Source organism: Neopelma chrysocephalum, unplaced genomic scaffold (genome assembly GCF_003984885.1).
Source record: "Neopelma chrysocephalum unplaced genomic scaffold, ASM398488v2 Primary Assembly neopelma1_66, whole genome shotgun sequence".
Lineage (NCBI taxonomy): Eukaryota > Metazoa > Chordata > Aves > Passeriformes > Pipridae > Neopelma > Neopelma chrysocephalum.
Genome location: NW_020897725.1, coordinates 1,767,996 through 1,792,561, shown reverse-complemented (window position 1 = coordinate 1,792,561; position 24,566 = coordinate 1,767,996). Strand labels below are relative to the sequence as shown.

Sequence of the window (24,566 nt, the reverse complement as noted above, 5' to 3'; positions counted from 1 at the left end):
AGAGGAGAGGAGAGGAGAGGAGAGGAGAGGAGAGGAGAGGAGAGGAGAGGAGAGGAGAGGAGAGGAGAGGAGAGGAGAGGAGAGGAGAGGAGAGGAGAGGAGAGGAGAGGAGAGGAGAGGAGAGGAGAGGAGAGGAGAGGAGAGGAGAGGAGAGGAGAGGAGAGGAAAAAAGGGGTGTTAAATATGTAAAATTAAAAGCAAATCCTTAGTATCGGTTAATATTAAATATTGTTACAGTTGCAGGTAGGTGAGTTGGTTCTGGGGCGAGGCTATGCTAACTGTAAAGGGCATGGAAAAACATCGGACATGCCAGAACAAGAAACCAACCTGGCTTCTCTGACCATGCTATAAGAGTTGGACCTTCTTCAGTGGTCCAGAGGACCACAGAAGCAGCAGAATGAGTGCTTTCCCTGGCTGATAAGGGAATACCCATGTAGATGGGTTGAGCACCCTGCTGTCACCCCATTAGTGCTTGCTCCTGGCCTGATAATACTGTCAGGTACCTGTCTCTCCATCATAAATGTGCCAGGTATTACTGAAACATAATCAAATGTGTTTTGGCTCAAAACCAGTCACAAATGTAAGGTACACTTTCTCAGAAAAATTTTCATTTGTTGATTTGAGAGTGTTGAAATCATAGAATTATCCATCATTTTCTCTACATCTAAAATTTTATTGAAAAACATTCAGGTTATTTAATAATTTAAAACAAAAAACCCAAATCAACAACAAAATCCAAAGTAAAAATACCATTTTACTAATTTTATTTTCTTCCTTTAAAAAGAAATAGCATGAAGTCATCATCATGGCTAGGCTTCACGAACGAAGATTTGGGAAGGCTTTATCCACATTTGTTGCAAACACACTGGTGGCTAATGATTCCAATACGAGATAGGCAGGTCCGATTGCAAAAGGCACAGCAGAAAGACTCCTTAGGAGGTATATTCTGCAGGACATGATTCTTTCTGTGTTGTCTTTTCTCCTCGAGAGTGATCCTGCGTGCTTTCTCAAAAGAAGCAGCAGCGTTATAGATGGTGTGTCTCCAGGCCTCCCAATTGGAGGCCAGAGTAGACCAGTGATGTTGATCAATATGGCCGAGGCTGAGATGTTGTTTCAGGAAGTCCTTGTATGTTTTCTTTGGGACTCTTGTCTTGCGGCAGCCAGTGGCGAGTTCACCATAAAGCAGGATCTTAGGGAGGCGGTGATCTTTCATCCTTGAGACGTGCCCTGCCCAGCGCAGCTGTGTTCTCAGTAACATGGCCTCAATACTTGTGATTGCTGCTTGTTCTAGAACAGATGTATTGGTCACATAATCTGACCAGTGGATGTTTAGGATTGTACGGAGACAGCGTTGATGGAAGCGTTCTAGGAGACGCAGGTAGTGGCGGTAGATGACCCATGATTCAGATCCACATAAGAGAGTAGACAGCACAATGGCTCTGTAAACACTGATCTTTGTACTTTTCTTCAGGTGTTTATTTCTCCAAACTCTTTTATGAAGCTTTCCGAAGGCACTAAATGCCTTTGCTAATTCGTTGTCTATCTCCTCATCAATCTTACCATCCGAGGAGATGAGGCTGCCTAGGTAATTAAACTGCTGGACTGATTTGAGCTCTGATTGGCCAATGGTGATGTGGGGATGATGGAAGACTTCCTGAGGTGCAGGTTGATAGAGAACTTCTGTCTTCTTTAAGCTGACTTCCAGCCCAAAGAGCTCAGCAGCCTCTGCAAAGCAGGATGTTAAACGCTGCAGAGCTGCTTCTGTGTGGGCAACAAGGGCGGCGTCATCAGCGTAAAGCAACTCCCGGACAAGATGGTTTAAGGTCTTGGTGTGGGCCTTAAGTCGCCTTAGGTTGAATAGGCTTCCATCAGTATGATATCGAATGTAGATACCATCCTAATCATCGGGGTCTGCCATGGCCCTTTGGAGCATCATGCTGAAAAAGATTGTGAATAGGGTAGGAGCGAGAACGCAGCCTTGTTTCACACCATTCTTTATTAGAAAGGGCTCAGAAAGTGCATGCATGAAAAATACTAGCAATTCTCAGTATTAAAAGGGGGAAAACATATTTCAGGGAGACTAAATTTTGCCTATAAAACTTCCTATTTTTAAAGTGAAAGAATTGTAATTTACATCTCACATTGCTAAGTTGTCATAATTATCTTACAGAAATGTTACGATGAAAGAAGGCTTGTAAAAGAATGAATATTGGCACTAGCAGAAACTTCTAGTGCCCTCATTTTTAATACTTCTGCTTGCTTTTGCATTTCTTATTCTAACTATGCTGCATATGTGTTTCTCCTTTTAACAGATATGAGTGTGTGTCAAACGGGCAGCTATTAGGTTATTCTGCTAGGTTACTAGTGCAGCCTTCAGCTTGTTATTTCAACTAATGCCACCCTGGTAGCTACAGTAAACTTTTTTTTTTTACTCATATGCCTTCCTTCTCCTGGTCCTTTGAACTTTATCCATATGTCTTTGTGAACATTTATATGTCTGTTACGTTCTTTACTATTTCCCAGAAAAATGCCTTAGCTTAAGTTTTCTGGGAAACTATTATGCTATTATTTCTTTTTATGTATTTACTATATATTATCCTTAGAGCAAGTGCTCCAATCTTTCTCATATTAGTTCTCATCAAAACCAGAGGGCAAAAAAAAGCCCCACATTTTTTCCTTGCTTTTTCCTCCCTCTTCCCCCACTTCTGCTATGTCAGTGTGCAGTGGTTTTACCACCAACCAGAAATTAAACTCCAAATAAGCCACTCCCTTTCCTGCACTCCTTCTGGTAAGGGAGGGACAAAAGCAGAGACTGGATTGAGATAACAATTTCCTGAAAGCACAAAGCAATCGAGTAAGAAGTGCACAATAGCAATAACAATATTAGTAAAAAAAATATATAAAAAGAGAAGGTGTTTTACCCAGAAAAAGGTGTTCACCACTGGGAACAAAACCAAGATGATGGATGCTCCCACTGGGTCGTATCCCCATGGCTTCCCCAGACAAAGATGGGATGACGACTGTTCCCTCGCACTGAGCCATGTGTAGTGCATGGAGTGCAGGTGCCAATGTCTTGTCTGAGGAAAATGACACGAGGGTGTGTTGATTCTCCTTTCTGAATCCAAGTTGTTTTGTATGCAGCTCCATTTTACTTCTTACATGTGTATGCTTTGGTTCTTTGTAATTTATTTCTCATATGAACGATTCCTTTTTTGGTTAAATCACATAAAAGACTCTTTCTATGTTATCACTTCATTTAGATTATTGCCATTTCAAATGGAATTTGGAGTATCTAACTCCAAATTAGTTCTGTACCTTTAATTTACTAATAGAACAGTTGCTTAAGTTAGCAGACAACACTAATAAAGAAAAAATGTCAACTCTGTGAGGTCCTAGATCGAATCTGACAGAGATAAGATCTCCTTGACTATTTGGCTGTTAAGGCTTTAAAACATGTCAAAGTGCAGTATTTGCAGTAATTTAGGTCTTCTTTGACAACTAACCTTGACAACTGGAACTTAAAAAGCTTCTTTTTTCACTCACTTGTTTAAGTCTTTTTGGTTATTTATGTAGAACAGGAGTTGTTGATAGGGCAACAATGGACCATTTACTGAACTTCAAAATGCTTCCCTTGTCAACTGTAGCCCTTTTTTGAGCTCTGACTGTTTATTATGTCCTAAGTATACACATTTTCCTTCCCTCACCACTGTTCACTTCCTGTCCAAATTGTCAACCAGAGAAGATACTGGGAGCTGATTAGGAACAAATTAAGGATTCACCACTTTGGAAACACCTTCAAACCTCTTATCACTGAGTCACTGATTTTTATTTCAACTGCTCCACAGTTCTCTAGATTTCTCCACTATTTACATAGAAAGAGAAGAAAGGAGGGAATGAGAATTTAGGGACCAGTGAACAAAATTAAACTGAATGACACTCTCCCTTACAAAGAAAGAGAAAATAAAAAAAGTGCTAGACAAAGACCAATGAGGAGATAAGGATACAGAAAGTAATAAGAATGAAGAGGAAGGCAGATGAAGAAGGGAACAGTGGCAATTAAGAAAAGAAGGAGGGCACGGTGAACCAGCAATCAAAGCAAAAAATGATGAGAACGATAACAGAACTGAATGAATCTTAATAAGAAAGTTTTCATTGCATGAATAAACAAATTTTGCAAAAGTGTAAATAGGAGATATATTGAATGTTGAACTGAAAATCGGTAGGGATACACAGCAATAAATAAGGCAAAATTTGTAGATAAGAGAAACAGACAATTGAAAGAAATGTAACAGAATATAATAGTAAATGTAATGGTACACAGATATTCAGCTCCAAGACGGATTCTGAGTAGACAAGACATTTAAATGAAATTTCTTTTTTTTCAATTTGAAAATTTTATTTTTTATGAAAAATTATATTGAAACAATAAAATGCTTGGCATTATGCTTATAAATGCAGAGCTGAAAGAACATATAATTATTCTATACTCTTGGGAATGTTTTGATATGATATTAAATGTCTAAATACTCATTGAGAGAGAAAGGTAGATAATTAAAACTGATAAAAGAATGTGCTTGCCCAGACAAGGTACAACTGGTCTCTTGAATTTATGCTTATATTACTGCAAAGGAACCAAGATTTTTACAGGCTGGGAAGAAATGGTTAGCTAGGAAGGAAATCCAAAGTTAAATCGTAAGGTTTTAAAACCAAACCCAAAATTGAACCAAATCAAGCCAAACTAAATCAAACCCAGCCAACCAACTAAAATTTTGGCAATTATTTGAAGGTGGAGGTACTTTCTACTAAGTGATCTTAAGAAGGTACTTTCCCATTATCAGCTTTCCATAGCATATCTTTCTTTGAATTGGATGGCCAGTTTGGCTACTTTGAATTAGCTGATGGATACAGGACTAGGTTGTTTACTAACTAATTTTCTTACTAATGCAAGAAAAAACTTTTTTACAGTCTCTGAGATTTATTATTTATCTCCTTTGGAAAAGTGGGTAACTAGCTTTAACTGGTAACTGACTTCATATGGAGAGTGCACATACAAGTTTTATAGAGTGGTGGTCTCTCAGAACCAAAAATGTTACTTATTCGTTTTTCTTTGTGTTGCTAAATTCCTTTATGGGATTTGAAACAGCCTAGGAAGGAAAGATTTTTGTTGTGGAGGCCACTTATATATGACAAACTTATATGACATTGTAACACAGCATGCTAGCACAGTTTGTGGCCATTAGTCTTCCACCTGTGTTTCAGTTATAAAAAGGAAAAGAATGATAGTTCACAATAATAGTCTTGTCCCAGAAAGTTATAGTCTATGGGAAAGGCTCATGCTGTTACAGGGTTGTCTAACTTCTAGACCTGTTTACATGACAGAAAAGTAACTCTTAAACCAGTTGTTAAATTCACCTTGTATTGTTGCAGTTGAGAGTATCAATAAACATACCTCATAAAGTTGATAACAGAATCAGAATATACCTGGAACAACCATATACTGTTGCTAAACTAAACCCTGAACGTGTAGTTCCTATAGACTGTTTCTATTGTTTTTGAAGAAAGGCATCATCCTTCCATTTTAACTGGTATGTCTGCAGAAAGCCAGAAAAAGATATGAGTTTTTGTGTGAATATATGTATGTCTGTGTGGGTATTTACATATACACTAGTTAGAATGAAGTAATGATCAGGCATAAGGCTTGAGCTAGAGAACTTTTCTCTCTGTCTCTCTAATATTTGCCTTAAATTGTGACTGTGATCACTTGTTACTGACTCCTATAGATTCATTGCACAGCTGGAAGTGAATATTTTATCATCCAAATTATTTACCTAAGAACAAGTTAATGTCAAAAATATATTGGAATTCCCTGAATATATTGATATGGATGAGTGACTTATCCTGCCAACCCCCCCCCCCCCCCCCCAAAAAAAAAAAAAAAAGGCAAAAAACCCTTCCAGAGTTTCTTTCTAACTGTTAGTAGCATCAAAAAGTCCCCAAATTCACTGTCGGTTCTTCTGCAGTCAATGAAAGTCTTTGGGATCTAAATATAGTAACACAGATAGTTATGCAAAAGTGTCTTTTTAATTAGGATTTACAAATTCAGTCACGAATTTATACAGGTTTCTTTTATGGTCCAATATGCTTTGATTTTTGCATTGTGAAACATATATACTACGCATCTACTTTTCAAGTTGTATGGGAAACTTAACTTCTATACATCTATAACTTCTGTTCAAAAGGCTGAAGTAATTTTGCTCATTAAATGCTGCTGCCCTATAGTATGAAACAAATCATGCGAAGAGACAAATGTGTATTTTGTCCAGTTTTAAACAATATTAGAAGTTTCTTTAAGATGAAAGAGATTTGCTTTTCTTGCTGACAGTTTAAAGTCACACATCCACCATACTAAAACTATATAAGTAGACTAAGTTTTTACTGAGATTTTCTAATACTATGAAAAAGGAATCTCGTTTTGGACAAATGCTGTTTATTCTTAACTGTGGTCTGAAAGAAACCAATAAAGACTTCTAGTGCTAAAGCCTGCAGATCAACATTTCTCTAACACTCTTTTACAAGGTGATTTAAATTGTTGATGAGAAGGCTTCTCTGGAGTAACCAGCACCTATCTACAATGAATGGAGCTCATATTTTTGGGTGGAATGTTGCGTGCTGCTGAAATGAAAAGGGCCTAGTGTAATGATCTAACTAATAAATACTAAATACAAAATTGAGGAAGGTTGTGGAGAGAGAGTACATATATGTAAATCTTTATTACACCAGTTTAAAAAAAAAAGAAAGAGTAACTTTAGTAACTAAAAAGTGAGATATGACAGGAATGAAAAGAGATAGATGCTGTAAAGGGCATAGTAGACCCATATAAACTCCCAAATGAAATTTTTGTGTACATACACAAAAATGGCAAAATCTGAGTGCTGATAACAGCTGTACTTTTAGGCTATTTTTGTACTGTAAGTTTTCATTTACTGAAGTATTTCAGTTGTCATTTAGAAAGTAGTTGTTGATAAGTTGCAAAAAGATTTCTACTATTTGAAGGAAACAGTAAATATTAAAGGACACTATTTTCAAACTGACAAAATTATCTACCATGGTAAAATCTGGAATTAAGTCAAAGTATTGTTTGGGTTTTTATTTTTCTAATTTGAAGCTAAGTAAATTCTTGGGTTCGTGCCTTCGTTATGTACTGTGGTACTTGATAATTCCAGTCTATAAATAAAACCTGGATTAAAAAGTCACAGTGACATGCAAATCAGGTTAATCACCTTTCATAGCAATCTGATATTGAAAATTGCAAAAATATTCTTTGCCTAGTCCAAGTGCCATTGTAAACTTGTTAACCCAGACCATGGGAAAATGAATCATGGCAGTAATAATCTCTATTAATTATTTTTCTTTCCTCTGTGATTTCAAGTGAATATAGGAAGTGAAAATATATTTAAATATAAAATTGAAAAAAATACTTAAAATATAAAAACATCACAAAATTCTCCAGACATTAAAAAAAAAAATAAATCAAGTAAACCTCTTGACTGGCCAAAATACAGAACTCAGAGATAGGAAAAAAAATATTATTCACTCTGTAAATAAGTTAAAGCTGCTTTTTTTTTTTCCAAATTAAAGGCTATAGAAAGTATTAGTATGTTTCCACATATAAATAATAGGGACAATTCTCATTCTCAGTGTCTGTATAATAAATTCTATAAGCTATTGTAAGCTTACAGTTAGGGCAAAAAAATTAGAATGAAGATGTCTCTCTTTTTGGAAGTTAAAGTGGAAAACAATGGATTTGACTAGTGTTTTACATGAAAAATACTGAATGTATTTGTACCTTCCCCTTTTCATAATATTGCTCTCACTATTTATCTATTTTCTACAATTTATCTCTTATTCCATTCCATTCCACGCTCCTGAGTGAAATTGTTTTATCCATCTCTGTTCTACCTTTCTAAGACCACCATAATTAATCATAATCTCATCATTTTCTTTTTGGACTTAACCATTTCCTCTTTGCAGTTCTATCTGTCAGTTGCCTCTTTGAAGATCAATTTTTTTTTAGGATTTCACTAAATTACCAAATTTACAAAATCACAAAAATTCCATAACAACAAATACTCTAGACAAGTTTCTATTTCTGGCCTAGCACATGTAATTAGCAATATGACCTGTGTTTAATCTTTCTGTACCTAAGGTTTTCTTGATGATTGTCTAGGGAAATTAAGCTTGGGCTTTTTTCTTTTTTTCCCCCAGAGTATTATTGGACATTGTTTTCTTGTTGTTTAGAACCGCACAAGGTTATTGATCAACATGCTGTAATACCAGGTTTCATTATTATGCTAATGTGATCCAGATTTATATGGCAGTGGTTCTTAATACTGATTTATGTGATACAGCTGTTGGAAATTTTTTAACTGATAGTAAGCCATGAAGAAGTCATATCAAAACCAGGAGTTACTTTTTTTCTTTTTTTAAAATAATAATTATAACCTTCATCACACAGACTTATTTATTATGTTTGTTGGTTTTTAATAAAAATATGTTTGCTTAAACAAAGTGAGTTTTTCCAGATTGGTATTTAGAGTAGTGGTCAGTTATTCTTGGTATTGAGTTCAAAGATAAAATTTCAAGAAAGGTACAGAGGACCAATTTTGAATGTCCTAAAAAATCCTATTCTCTGTATGCTATCATAAATGGATTGTGTACGAAAATAATTTTTAATCTTTCACATTTTGGACTATATTACTCAATGGTTTGAAAAAGTTATATTTAAAATTTTTATAAAGCACGTATCCAAATAATATAAGGACAATGAAAATGTCTGAAACTTCCTGCATGGGCTTTTTGTTTTACTGTCTTTATCAGTTACAGTAGTAAAAAGTACCAACTGTAACTCCTTATGTTGGTATGAAATGTGGATGGCTCACTCATTCTCTTTTTTCTGTGAGATATCCTGTTTGCATTAATGATTATTTCCCTTAAAAGTCTTGTTTTCTCTACTGTCTGATTCTGTTAATGTCAGTCAAAATGGCTCTGATATGGAATCCATATAACACAGACTAACCTATTCTTTGATGATGGCAAAATAGATCAGCTAAGTGGAGTCGTATTTCTATTATAAATTTATTTTTATTTAAACATACCCCCGTTTATTACAAGGTACTTGCTAGTTGTAGATCTATAATTATTTACAGATGAACATTTTATAAGCACATAGCTATTATCCAAACCTAAATACAGAGACAAACACTAGCTGCATTTTCTTACCTGATTTCAGCAAAAGTAACGGAATTTTTGAAAATTTCTTTCATGAAATGATTGTGGTACATCTTTGTTAATTTTGGGAATATTTCCTCTTTGTTGGATCAGTTACTGGAAGATTATAAAAAGTGGAGGTTAGAATAAGGCACCTGGCAGCCTTCTGTTATATTATACTGGATTAAAAATGTTTCATGTAATAAAAATTACTCTTATAATTGGTATTTTTTAATTTTCATTTCATATCATAGGAGATGTTTGAAGAGAGCAGTCAATTAATGTGAAAAATTACACTTAATTATTGAAATATTTTTTAGGAAATCAGAAACTTAATTATACTCTGGAGAGTTTTTTCATTCCTCGAAAGTCTTCTAGTATTGTGGGGATAGAAATGGGAAAGGCTACACATGCATTCTGTAGGAGAAGGAGCAAAACTGAAAAGGAAAATAATCTACATTTTCCAAGTCCAAATTTTTAATTCAGATTTCTCTCCCTTGGAAGTGGGACCTTATCTTCTATTTTAAACTCAAGTACTATTTCCTTAAAAAATGCTTTTCATTTTCTTGCTAGATGTTTTGCTATGGTATCTTACATGTAATAAGCAGTATTTAGTTAATTACCTGCTATGAGACTGAAAATCATATGTTTATGTAATTTATGCTTACATAGTGTATGTATTGAGCTTATTTAATAGATACATTAATTTAGAACCCTTTACTTTTCTGGGTTTGTAAAGATTGTTATAGGGCCTCATTTCTGGTTTGATGGGATAAATAGCACCTGAAGTGTCACAACTTTTTTCCCAGATCTGCCTTTTTCAGAATTTCAGATCTGTAAATATAAAATGTTTTCCTTCATAACCTGTCTTTCTTCTTCTCCACTTTGTGTTTAATTTGGTTGTCTGTTTTGTTGCTTCTTTACCCTTCCCACCTCCAGGGCATTTCAGAATGGATATGGGAAATTGAGAGCTTAATTTCTCCCTGCAGTGGTCAAAAATAATCTTTATTCATATTTCTTTCTCTACTGCAGGGGATTCAGACTCTGCTTTGAAGCACCATGTGCTCCAACCTCTAAGTAGAAACATAGTCATGAACATAGTAGAAACCCCATGTTGGAGGAGAGACATCTTACTCTAGCATCCTCTGGACTTCCTCTCTTACTCTTTTCTGCATACTCTGCCTACATTTTCTTATTTTGTCCTTTAAAGTGAACAGGGGGCCTGTGAGAAAAGTAGGTTCTTTTTGACTCAGAGTGAAAGTTTTCTGGAAGAAAAGGGATGAAATAAAGTCCATGGTGGCTTTTTCATTTGTTTTTGCTTATTGGGGGTTTTTTGCTTTTTGTTATTTGTTGGTTGGTTTGTATTTTTGTTTTTTTTTAACTATTGCAGTCAGTTTTCCAGCTAGGTAGGTTTTATTCTATTTGTTGCAGTAACTCAATATTATAATACTGACTTTTTCCTATTAAAAGCATACATTCTGAAATGTATGCAGATAGTTTTTACCCCTTCACATGTCTTTCTACTACAACTTTATCTCTGTACCAGAACTGAAATAACATGTGTGGTGATAATGTCATAAACTTTTTGCTTGTGGATGAATTCCAAAACTCTACAGAATATTTAGTATAAGTTGAAGCTGTTCTGGAAGTTCCTGGCACTCACAACAGTGATAAGCAAAATATGGCATCTCTCCTTTCCATATTGCGCTATTTTCACACATTAAGGCAAAGTTACAAAAGATAGTCCAACTCATCTAAAAGCTTGTTGTCACTCACAGAAGCAAATCCGTCTCCCATGTACCTCTGAATTTGGCAGTGTTATCCTTCACTTTTTTCCATTGGCTCTGGCACTCCTCAGGCATATAATTTTGTGGATATGCTCCCCTTTGATGACTGAATTGATGTGGGTTTATTTTGAAGCATTAGCTCTTCATCGGAGTGGTTAAATGAATTCACATCAAGAGAAGTGTGCAAATCACTAGAACTGGTGTGAAGTCAGTGTCAGAATTCTGGGAAAACAGGAAGGAGCAGGTTCCTCTCCTTTGATGTTTTGAAAGCTCCAAGATCTGCTAAAATGTACCGTACATTTTTACCCAGATTTAAGAAGATGAGGACAATAAACTATATTGTCACAATGTTCTAGCTGCCGGAGGCTAAAAATATGTTCTACTTGCTTCATTTTTTTTTCATTCTAGTTACTTTAAGGACCTAGGTTGCTTTCAAGTACTCTCCAAGTTATTATTTTGATATGTTTTGTTCTGACCAGTTTTTCTCCCCAAGAAGCAGGCAAATCCACACCCTAGAGATTTTTAAACACTATTTGTATGGTAGTGGGATGTCTGGTTCTTCTTATCATTTGAAGTTCTTCTTGCTGTTTTTATATATTAAAATAAATTGACTGCTATAGGGAAGATAATAATTTATAAAGTCTATTTCATTTCTGATGCTAAAAAAGAAGTGGACAGTTGTATAAGAAAAGTTTCCTGCTAATAATGGATGATGGCAGTTTTTAGAAACTTGTTTTATAAAGAATATAATGATGATACCAGAACCTGATGAGTACTTTATTGTTTAGATCAAAGCAGTTGTTCAATTTAAAATGTTCAGCCTGCACCTATGATCATTATTTTATAAAATAATAGATTGCATGGGAAGTTTTGCATTTTGACGGGGAAAAATTGTCACTTGACAAAAATAAATTAGTTCATAAATCATATGTCAATTTGTTAATGAATTGTGAGAGTAAAAAGTGAGAGTAAACTTGAACCCAGTCAGCCACTCCTGCTCAATCTAGTTTCTTTTGTTTTACAGACTATAAAGACAAATTCTGTTTACTTATTTTAAACTGATTGAATATACATGTAAAAATTATAGGAGTTACTCCTATTCATATTTTAATTGGAATGCTTTTAAGGAAACCTTTACATTTCTTATTTTCTTCCTGATTCAGTGGGTAAGTGACTGCTTCCTTGGAAGGAAAATTTACTAGGATGTTACAATTCAGTCTTGCAATACTCAACTGCAATTCAACATCTTTAATTACTTGTCAACATGTACACATGAATGCACACAAGGACACCCAAAAACTTAAACCCTAAAGAGATTCAAGCTTAATTGTCTATTATTCAGTAGAGAAGTGTTATCTCTTTCCAATACACTTCTGGGATTTAAAAAATATTTGTTCTGAATTGGCATTTAAGAAAGAACATTAAAGGTTGTACTGGTTAACCTTGGCTGTCTGCCAGATGCCCACCAGCCACTCCATCACTCCCCTTCAAAAACAGGACAGCAAGAGAAAATAACATAGAAAAAGTCCTGGGTCAAGATAAGTCCAGGAGGTCGCTTATCAAATCACTTTCTTGGTTTCAACTGGGATAGAATTAATTAGCTCTATTCCAGCCTAAGCAAGGACATAATCATAGGCAAAAATGACTCAATTTCAGGAAAATTATTTTAATTAATTGCCAATTAAAAAGAGAGCAGGATGGTGAGAAATAAAGACAAGCTAAAACATCTTCTCTCCCTCCCTACCATTTTCTTCTCAGGCTCAACTTCACTCCATTTATTTCTCTACCTTCCCCTTCCTTGAGCAGCACAGAGGAGATGGGGAATCTGGAGTTGTGGTTAGTGCCTACCTCTCTGCTGCTTCTTTTTGCTTACACTTTTCCCTAGTCCAGCCTGTTCTCCATGGGCTTCAATAACTTCGGGCAATATCCATCTGATCTTGTGTGGCTAGAGAAGGCATACGTGCTCTAGCATAGTTGTCCATGGGATGCAGGGGAATCTCTGCTATGTTGCCTGGAGCACTATGTCCTCCTTCTCTGGTGCTGGTGTTCACAGGTCTGTTTTTCACACTTTTTTCCTCAGTGCTTGTGCAGCATTTTACCCCTTCTAACATATGTTTTCATAGTGATGCCACCAACTTTGTTGATGGACTCAGGTGCGTTCTGCAGTGGGTCCACTGGAGATGGCTGGAACCGTCTCTGTCCAGCACAGGGCAACCCCTGGCCTCTCCTCACAGAGCCTTCCCCACTATTGAAACCTTGACACCTGCCCCCAATGCACACATGAAATCTGCACATTACAGAGCCTCAGTTTAACTCACTACCTACATATTAATTGATTTCTTGAATCATGAGATTTTCATATCCTTCCTAAATCTCTAGCTATTCCATCAGTGATATATTGCTTAACTCTGAATTTACTTATTAGTTACATGTTACATTTCTGAATACTTTTAAACTTTTGGATTAATTAAGGAACTAGTTCAGTGAGGTAATTGAACTTCACCTTGCCAGTTTTAATTTGACACTTTTCAATTTGATTAATTGTTGTGAGTGTGTATCAAGTGAGTGACTTGGTTACCATCATGAGTGATTGTGTGATCCAATCCACCAGAATTCTTTTGGAGCTTATTTGATCCTCATTTGAGTTAGCTACTATTGCTTCTGGACATTTTAGCGTTGGACATTCTTGGAACTTGCTGTTAGGATGTGGTCTGTTCTGCTCAAAGCTCAGAAAGGCCTGATTGCATGGGTAGGTGCATAGAATAAGGATGTGAGAAAAGACCACAGCATTGAAAATCTGACAAGAAATTAGTTTTACTCTGGCAGTCAATAAACCAATCAGAAATATATAATCATGGAAATATTGTTGATGTTATCCATCAGGTTATATATAAGACTCTCACATCTTCAGAAACTTAAATTCATATTTAGGATGTAAATAGTGTTCTTTTACTCTAAGAAACATTCAGGTGTACTAATTTTTTAATTTTTTAAAATGTGAGAATTCTTTTTTTTTTTCCATTCTTCTATCTAGCCAAGAAATAAAAGTTTAAGAAGTAACTCAGAAACCCCACCCCAAATGTATACTGGAAACTAAGGAAAGTAGTATGTCCTTGTGTGAGCGTGGAATCATAAAATCATTGTGTTCCCTCAGGTCCTATTGCTGCTCATCACAGAGAAGAGATCAGTGCCTGCCCCTCCTCTTCCTCTCATGAGGAAGTTGTAACTGCAGTGAGGTCTCCCCTCAGTCTCCTCCAAGCTGGACAGACCAAGTGACCTCAGCTGCTCTTCATGCGGCTTCCCCTCAAGGCCCTTCACCATCTTTGTAGTCCTCCTTTGGACACTCTCAGCTTTATATTTTTCTTATATTGTGGCACCTGAAACTGCACATAGTACTTGAGGTGAGGCCACACCAGTGCAGAGTGGGACAATCACCTCCTTCAACTGGCTAGCAATTCAGTGCTTGATGCACTTTGTACATCTGCTTGATGTAGAAATGATCTTGTAAGATCTGTATGAAAAATAAATAATGATAGCAACTAACAAAGGTTTATAGCATTTTTTTATGTGGGAATAAGTTTACTTTCCCTGCTGTGATGATAAAGCATAAAACTCGTTATGAGTTCTACAGTGAAATTTAACTTTCACCATCAGTTTAGCAGATTGACATGTTAAATATCATGCTTCTCAACTTTGGCAACCTCTATATTTACTTAGTTTTGTCCTCTGAGATTTGATTTTTTTTCCCATCCTCTCTGCTAGAGGTTCTAGACACCTTATTGCGGCGTTTCAGTACTTAAGGGAGGCTTATAGGGAAAATAGAGACAGACTTTTTAGTAGGGCCTGTTTAGTAGGACAAAGGTTAATGGTTTTAAACTAAAAGGTGGTAGATTCAAGCTAGATATAATGAAGAAATACTTTACAGTGAGGGTCATGAAACAGCGGACCAGGTTGCCTAGGGAGGTGGTAGATGCCCCATTCCTGGAGTTATTCAAGGTCAGGTTGGATGGGGCTCCGAGCAGCCGCATCTGGTTGAATATGTCTCTGCTTATTGCAGGGGACTTGGACTTAAAGGTGCCTCACAACCCAAAGCTTTCTATGCTCCATGATTATATTTAAATTAAGGGCTGTGAAAAAGAACTGTCTCTCTACAGAGGTTAGGGCATTTAAAACAAGCCTGAATACTGGTATCATATTCCTTGGACCTCTTCCTTTGCTGGGAGAACAGCGCTTTCTGACTTTGGTGTGTGTCATCAGAGTAAGCATGTTAGAATTGCAAGGTCCTCTCTCCTGTGGTATTTGTGGTCACTTAGGTCTGTTACTTAGATCAAGTGACAGAGGCTGACAGAGTATGTCTCATGGACAGTTAAGGATTGGCTCTGACTGCCCAGAGAGGCTGGGCCATCTCTCTGCTTGTAGATTTAATTGTATAGATCCCTGAACAACCTGGACTGACCTCACACCTGCCCCTCCTTTGTTTGAGCAAACAAACCTCCCGAGGTCCCTTCCAACCTGATTTATTCTGTTCTCTTGTGCTGTGGAATGAATATTTTTGGATATCCAAGCAATCTTTTTACAGTAACTTTCACATGTATTTTTCATATTTTCAATATGAAAAATTTCCTATTTATTTTTTTGGGAAGATTAATGCAATTTTGGTAAACTGCATGGGAAAACAATAGCAGGAGTGAAAAAAAATCTACTTTCTCTTGTGGCATTCATGCTACTTTACAGTGGATACTGATAGAGTAAAAGATGCTAAAACGGTTAGAGCTACATCTCAAGCATGGAATTTGATATAGAAATCCAACAGCATGAGATATACTTCAAACTGAATGACCTGTATACCTTTGTGTGTGAAATATGAACTATTCAGTTTCCAAAAAGGAGCAGAAGCATTGCTTAATATGTTCTGGATCACTTTAAAGGGGCATGGTGTTATTCAAAAGTAGAAATATATGTAGTTAGCAGTTGTACATAACTTTATGTTTTAAAATAAATTATTTAGTTACTCTTTCATATACTTAAAAGCACCGGTGATGTTTAAATAATGTATTTAATGACATAGAAGACATTTTGTTTCATCAAAGATCTTGGTAGTGAAATATATAATTTAATTTTTGAAAGCATATTTCCTTGCCTTTCCTAGCCTTTTTGTTGACTACCATTTATGGATGACTGCTACTGCTACTTAAATAGTTTGCAGAGCTTTTGAAACTTTCTACTGGTAGATGAGATGCTCAGTTTGCTCTTCAGAGATCAGAGATGCTGTTGTGGTTTTACCCCAGCTGGCTAAACTAAGCACCACACATCCATTCCCTCACTCCCCCACCAGGGAGAAGGGGAGGAGAAATAAAAGGGTAAAAGTGTGAAGACTAGCAGGTTGAGACGAAGACAGATTAACAGAGAAAGCAAAAGTTGCACATGCAAGCAAAGCAAAACAAGGAATTCACGGCTTCCCATGGGCAAGTGGGTGTTCAACCACCTCCAGGAGAGCAGGGCCCCATCACACGTAACAGTGACTCGGAAAGACAAACGTCATCACTCCAAACATCTCCCCTTCCTTCATCTTCCCCAGCTTTGTATAACGAGCGTGATGCCATATGGTACGGGACCTCCTTTTGGTCATTTGGGGTCAGCTATCCTGGCTGCGTCTCCTCCAAACTTCACATTCACCCTCATCCCCCTCACCAGTGTGACAGCACAGGAGGCAGCAAAGGCCTTGGCTCAGGGTAAACACTGCTCAGCAGTAACAAAAACATCCCTGTATTATCAGTGCTGTTTTCAGCACAAATACAAAACATATTAGTCACTGTGAAGAGAATTAACTCCACCTCAGTCAAAGCCAGCACAAATGCTTACATGTCTGATGAATTATTATGGAAGAGACATAGGCAAAAAAGACCGCAGAACAGACTGAAGAGAAACAGATGCTAGATTTTACATTGCCATGTAAGAGGGCAACCAAATATATGACAATCAAAATATGGGGTGTCAGATTGGATACACTGAGAATTCAAAATTCATACTTCATTAAGTAATAACATCCTCTTTTTAATATCTCAGAATTCAAAATAAGAAAATACCGTGAATTGTAGAAGTAAGGGAATAGGGTCCTCAGAACCAAATATTTGATGAATATTAGACAAAGACAAAATTGTGTCTAGAAAAAAATACTGAAGAACCCTGTTATTTTAGTCAATTAGATGCTTGTCATAACAAATGCAGTAGCAAATTGAGGGAGAAGATCATGATTTTATCTTAGAAAATGCAAATAAGCAATGCCTTCTCTGAGAGTTTGTTTGGGTTTTTTATTTGTTGTTTTTTTGTTTTTTTTTTAATAAATTCATCAGCATGTGATCCAACAAAACCAAGCCCCAGGAGCACCTTACTAAGTTTAGGATGTTTTTCTTTGCCAAGTATTAAAAACCAGATAAATAATAACGGCATAAATAACAGATACAAAGTTACTGGACGTAACAAATGAAACAATTGGTAGAAGGATTATAGTTACCTTAACGGGAGAAATCCCCTGGTGATGCAGCTTCATTTGTTTATGCACTGTGGATTTCAAGAATTCTATTCTCTGAGGTTTATCAACTTGCATATGTGTCACTGAACCCAAAATTTCATCATGGTAGGAAAAGAAAAATTACACTGATATTAGAAAAACAAAAAAATATAATTAAAAATATTTCCTGTAGCAGCTAACTATGGAATAACATTTCTGTTGCCTTCAGAAAGTTTGGCTTTATCTGTGGGGAAGATTCTCAATGAATGTATAAAAAAGTTCATTTTACATACTTTTATTTTATATTTGGTATTTTTCTTATTATGCATATTCTTTTTCAGAATCCATCTTCTCCTTATGACATTAAGAATAAACAGTTCTTTGGAGATCAGACTAAAAGTGAGAATGAATGGGCTTTGACACTCTTTAATGTTACAGTCAAAGTTATGATTGGTTGACATGTCATGTTTTGCGTTTTACGTTTCTGCATTATTTTATATAAATTAGGGACAAACTTTTCTTACACTTTTCAGACTAGACTAAAACTCTTCATGCTGTAAAATTTCTATGAGCTAATCAAAAGTTTATTGAGATAAAGTGAAAGAATACTATTCACTTAAAATCTCTTTGTATACTATCCAATCCAAGCTAAAATCTTCTAGAGGAACTGTATTTTCTTTGGAAATCACTAACACACTTCAGAAAAGCCAGAATTTTGTGGACCTGAAGAAAAACAAACTAACAGCAAAACAAAGAGCTGTTAAAATACATTTTTAAAAGCTGCATATTTAAAGGAGTGATCAATGCTTTGTCAAGCAGCAAATATCTAAGATCTACAGACAGTGAGGAAATGCAGTCATCTTATTTACCACATCACAATCTCAAGTAAACTATTTATCTAGGAGCACTTTTGTATTACTAATCGAGATTGCTTTCCATAATTTTAACTTTTTATGAAAAGATTGCTCTATTTTGATCTTGCAGCTGGGCGCTGGTCTTTCCTTGATGAATTTAAAGTCCAGCATGCAGGTAACGTTCACTTGATATATGGTTTAAGGTTTATCTTAAGAATCAAGGTAAAAGCAGAAAACAAATGATAGATCAAACTTCAGAAATTTCCAGTCAGGACTCTAAAAGCTTGAAAACCACAAATCTAAGATGATTTGTCATTTTAAAATGATTAAAAAAAGAGAGTGAAAAAAATTATAATGGAAAGATTGTAATTACTCTTGGAGTCATATTCTTTAAAAAGAAAGGAAAACAGATCAACTGTAGGTGCCTTTTTTTTGTGAATCTACAGCATGTGACGGAGTATAGTAACTCACAGGAGGCAGAGTGACACACTGCAAATTACATGTTTGAAAGAAAATAATTATGTCGTTTTCAATAACTTACAAAACAAAAAAAGTATTGCTACAGATTTTCATATAGATGCAAACATATCAATATTTCTTAGAATTTATTTATTATATTTGGATTAATGGGGACAGAATATTAATAAATTCCTGCATCCATAAGACAGTGTTTTGTTTCAGACTCCATTTGACTTCTTCCACTACTGAAAAAAATAAATAAGGATGGAGTCAGAGAATACATGTGACAGAGAATCCTTTAAAACTAGTCTCTCACCTGGAAACAGACATCCTTTAGTCACTTTATTTGTACATCAGGGAATTTTCTGCACTTGTATCCTGAGTAGTTTGAGACATCTGAGGACTCAAATAAAATCTGTCTTATTTTCCCAAGAATTCTTAACAAATAAAAATGTAAAAGTGAATATAACAGTTATTATTACTAATCTGCTTCCAATATTGCTAACACTCTTGCTCAAAGTAATTATTTTAAAAAAATCACATTGAAAATACAGTTAAAATTGTACAGAATCTTCCAAGAATCTACTTTCTCTGGTGGTATTCTCATGCTTCTGATGTTCTTTTGGATCCTCAACTGCTTTGGTTTTCCTCAGGAGGATAAAGTGGCACCACAGGGTAGTTATGGCAAACAACCCATAGGATTAATTCTTTGCCAAAGAGTATGATGGTGATGATGATTTTCTTCTCCTCCGTCTTGGGTCTACTTGGAGTAATTTAATCACATATCTCATGTGACTTTTTCTCTGGCTTCAAGGTAATCCAGGTTTCTGTTCTCCATTCTTACGCTGTAAGGTGATTAGAAAAACGTTGCCAGATTCACATTACTGAAACTACTTTACAAAGCATCATAATGTAACATGCAAATAATATCTAAATTCGGAATGTATATTGTGTCTCCAAATGACATGTCATCTTTATTTTCACCATATTTAAATACTCAAGATTTAGAATTTCTATAGACAAGTTTTTCAGGATGAACATCTGATCTTTCTACCATAGAAAAGCCAATAAATAAAAATATCTGTCAACCTTTTCCTGCACTCACAGAACTATCTGTAGCCTTGGACACACATAATGTGTCCATTTGTTGTGGGTGTTAGGTGCCTGACAAGCTTGTAAGACACTAGCAAGAACAAAGCAAACATAGTTATTAGTATGCAGTGTATTCATTTACAAATTTGTATCTCTGTTCTGTGTTGTAGCTGAACTGCATCACCTCAGTTAAATACTCAAGTAGAATGTCACAATTCAAAATTATTTTTTTTAAGAATTGAGACAGAAGGAAATGCATTTTCTTCTCAGACTTCTGTAGACATTGTCTTTTAGCTCCCATGGTTTGTGACTACATGAGCCAGTATCAATTACTTATAGGATCTCTTTATGAGATCAGGGAACACTAAATGAGCCAATTCCCAAATCAAAAAGGGAAAGAAGATTAGGACCAGGTGAATGAAAATCCCACCCAAAAATAGAAGAAGTCCATTTGTCCTAGTATAAATTTCTTCTGCCAAAGTGGTAGGCTATAAAGGAATGATTGAAGAGCCTAACATAAGATGTAGGCACATCTAGAATCCCTAAGGGATCCTGCCTGGCGTCCATCTTTCCAGAAGTACATGAATCTCATGTTGGTCCAATGTCATATCTACCAACTCTGTGCTGATGTTTCAAGTACCTCAGAGTGTCTAAAACTTCAATAGACAGTCCCCTGAATAAATCTATTAGATATTTAAATTTTAAAAAAGTTGATACAAATGGAATGAAATATGCAAAGAGAAAGTAAGATGGAAAATTGCTGTAGATAAAAAACCCCTCAGCTTCAATGGGAAATTTAAATTTTAAACATATTTGATATGCAGATGATACCAGTTTAAGGAGATGACTTCTTGTTTTGCATGTGTTCCACCTTTTTGTTTTACTTTTACAGGGTACTCAGACATTTAGTTGTGACTGCCTTGAAGAAGTGGCAGTCAGGCCTATGCACATACATTATCTTACTGGTATTTTGCTGCTTATCTGACATATCTGTGCTGCAGTTATGGTGTGCTTGCTATGTTTCATTTTAAAGGGCAGTGGAAACTATTCTGGCTAACAATGTAGAATTTAACATACAAGTGGGACTTAAGCTCTGAGGTCAATGCCTTGTACCCAATGAATATTACTCAAGTATTACTTCAGTTGTCTGAGTGAATTACATTACATTCCTTTCTGAAAATCTTTAGTGTTTTACTGAGTGATACTTGCATGTGAATTTTTTCTTAATTAAAATTTTTGATTAATTTTGCATCTACTAAACCAGGAGTAAAACCTCTGCATTTCTTCCTATCAATTTAAGTGTAGCAACCAAATTAAGGAAACAAGCTGATCCTTTCTAAGTGCAGCATAATGATGGTTATAAAAGGTCCACCCATGAAAGCTAAGTGGTATCAAATGGCTCTTATAATGGTCTGTTTTTCATGAGGAGCTGTAATGTTTGCTGTGTTAGTAATATATGTGTTCAGTTTAAAAATCCCCTACCCATCTAAGCTGTGCATATGTACCACTCATAAAATTAAATACTTGGGGATAACTATGTATTTATTTTCTGCTGCATATGAGTTTATATCCACAACTCTTTAAAAGTATTGAGTAGCTAAATAGATACCAGCAAGCCTACTGTGTGATGCAAGTTAAAGTTTTATTGAAATTATTGTTTTCGTTTTACATTAGATCGACTTATTTTCAAGTGTTGATACTTAACCAATGGATTAATGTATTTTTTGGTTAATGACCAAGCTATTGGGAAAATTGCATTGATACTGACTTATCAAAGAATTACGCATATGCCTATTTGGGAGATGTGATCATTTGATTACTTTGTTTTACTGTTAGAAAAAAATCTCATAATCAAATAAAAAATACATTTCCATAATCCTAAATATTCTGTAAATAATTCTACACCTTTTCATATTAACATAAATTCTTTAATCTAGTCTTGGTTTAGTGACATTATTCATAAGATTGCCAATGATAAAACAAAGAGTAGATTTCTAGATACACACACTGATGACTTGCTACATAAAAATATGTATATATACTTCTTTAGGGGCCATTGCTTCTTTTGTTCATGGTTTTAAATTTTCTGGTTATGTGATGTGAGTACTATTATAATTTGGCTTTCATACCTGTCATGACTGTAACCACTGACATACATTGGCTATTGTATTGTAGTGGAGTTGTCATGTTTTGGTTTGGTTTTTCTCCAAAGATTGCTTAAGAAAAAAACATCTATAGAATACCATTAATTTAGACTATCAAGGACACCAGGTAGATAGGCATCAAAGAACAATAAAAAACTTCTTAGGATTCCCACAGCAAATAACTCTTATGGTAAATTACTGATACACTACATAGAACTCATCTAAAGGTATCTTAAATCTAAAAATAAACAAAACATTAAATAAATGTTAATAGTACAATTACAATTTTTTTTTAGCAAATAATTTCCTGACCTTTTGAATTCTGGGCTTCTCATCACTCTGTGTCCTTCACACTGATGAGATTAGAAATACTGATAATGACAGGACATAACTCATCAGTTAATTTGCAATTTCAGAACAAGACTGAGACTGAATTTCAGTACAAGCAGCAGCAAATGTATTAACGCACCAGTAAACAGCATTGGTGTTTGTACTACTTATATCAAGCAAAACTAAATATATATGCCATTTATTCCAATAAAAATATCAGAGTTTACATTTTTTTTTGAGTCCTCAAGACCAACCTATGTAGCTATTTATACTAGCTATTTTAAAAAAAACAACAAAACAACACCAACCTAAAAAAAACCCAACAGAAAAAATTAAACCAATCCCCGCAAAACCTAAACAAACAAAAGACCACAGAGAATTTGTTCTAAGAATGGAAAAAGAAAATGTAAATCTTGACCAATCTGGACTAGCTGACTTTAAGCCCACTTTGAACAGTAGGTTGAACTACTTGAACTCCACAGGTCCCTTCCGATCTAAATTTTTCTGTAATTCTAAATTCAAAGTAAAAAGTGCAATAAGGGATCATCTACAAACACATGAAAATAATTTTATGTCAATCATTAATAAAATAAGTCATCCTAATCTGCTACACAATTTTCGATCAAAACTGGTCTCTAAAGATATGCCTAGATTTCACTGGTGAGTATATACAGCTAAATTCTTCAGCTTGTTCTTTAGGCAATTTTGACAGGTAAATACTATGAGCTTTGTTGGTCTGGTATGAACCCTGATGAGGTTATTCCCCTAGAATTGAGGAAATTAAGTTTTAGCACATGTACATCAAATGAAAAGAATGTGTAGAAGTGAGTATCAGCAGAGCGTATCAGCAGTGCTGAGTACACAAAAACTTTCCTTGCATTTGTGTCTCAAACATAGTGGTTTTAATAGAACAAAACAAAACCAAACATACAAACAGTACATAAACCACAAACTCTAACAACACTATAATTCCTTGCAAGAGAGCTTTCTTTATGAATGTGTGATTTCATGATGATGCTCCTTTCATTTCCTCTGTCTTGAAATCAGAAATTTCTTCTCTGAGGCTAAAGTGCATAGTTTAAATAATATTAAATTCCTTCATTTAAGTGAATCATGATCCCCTTTCTTTCATCATATTACTGTGTAAAAATTCAGCCCCTACAAATTTTAACAGAGACCTGTGTAAAATATACACTGCAATACAATTTTGAACATAACTCTAAAGAGCCTAAATTGTCTGGTGGTTTGTGATTTGCTTGGTTGTTTTATTTCTTTCATCTACTGATAATCTGAACCATTTTTAAAGTTCGGTTTCTATATCTTACTATCATCTATATTAAATACATTTTTCTCAAACTGATGTACTTTACCTGGTTCAGTGTCCATGAAAGACGGTCGAATTTAACATGAATTCCTCAATTGTCATATAAAAATCATTTTTTCAAGTAATAAAAACTATATACTTTTAAGCCAGTTGTCCTTTCGATGATTAAATATTGTTTGAAAGAAACCTGTCACAACATTTTTTTTCAGACAATTAACCATGAGTTGCGCTTTTTTATTTCTTAGGTTAACAGGATTTCATCTTCCTCCACCTGTGACAAGTACAAAATCTGTATTTTCGCTTCGCTTGACAAGTGACTTTGCAGTTAGTGCTCATGGGTTTAAAGTTTACTATGAAGGTAAGACATTCTTAACAAAATGTTCTGTTTTTTTTTCTTTCTGATCTGTATACATGACAAAACTAAACATCCCACAAAAATTTATACAAATACACATTTATAACCTTATCCAAGTTGCAATATTTGCTTTTCATGCAATCATTCAGATGCATAGATTCACATCTAAAACTAAAATATTTAAAACTCTACCATATGTAGTGCCATCCAGACACAAAATATTTTATGACTTTACCTTTAAAAATGACAAATTATTTAAGTTCTGAAAAACTTAATCATAATCTACCTGGTCCTTCTAACAGAAGCTTATTGAAATTAACATCAACACAGTGCTAGTTACTCTCTAATTTCTCTAGACAGTGGAATTTAAATCCGCAAGTTTCATGGACGGATTCCTTCTCATATAGGGGAAATGGTGACTCAGTTCTCTGAACTGACATAAA

The 24,566-nt window shown here is 35.1% G+C and overlaps 1 protein-coding gene across 6 annotated transcripts in view; it reads left to right on the top strand.

Annotated features, from left to right (window-relative positions):
- CSMD3 (CUB and Sushi multiple domains 3) overlaps positions 1–24,566 on the top strand; it is a 621,549-nt gene that overhangs the window by 83,680 nt on the left and 513,303 nt on the right. For all 6 annotated transcript variants that reach the window (XM_027684441.1, XM_027684440.1, XM_027684437.1 and 3 more), the window contains exon 3: positions 24,014–24,126. In XM_027684441.1, the coding sequence (XP_027540242.1) occupies positions 24,014–24,126 (113 nt within the window). The remainder of the gene's footprint in view (positions 1–24,013; positions 24,127–24,566) is intronic.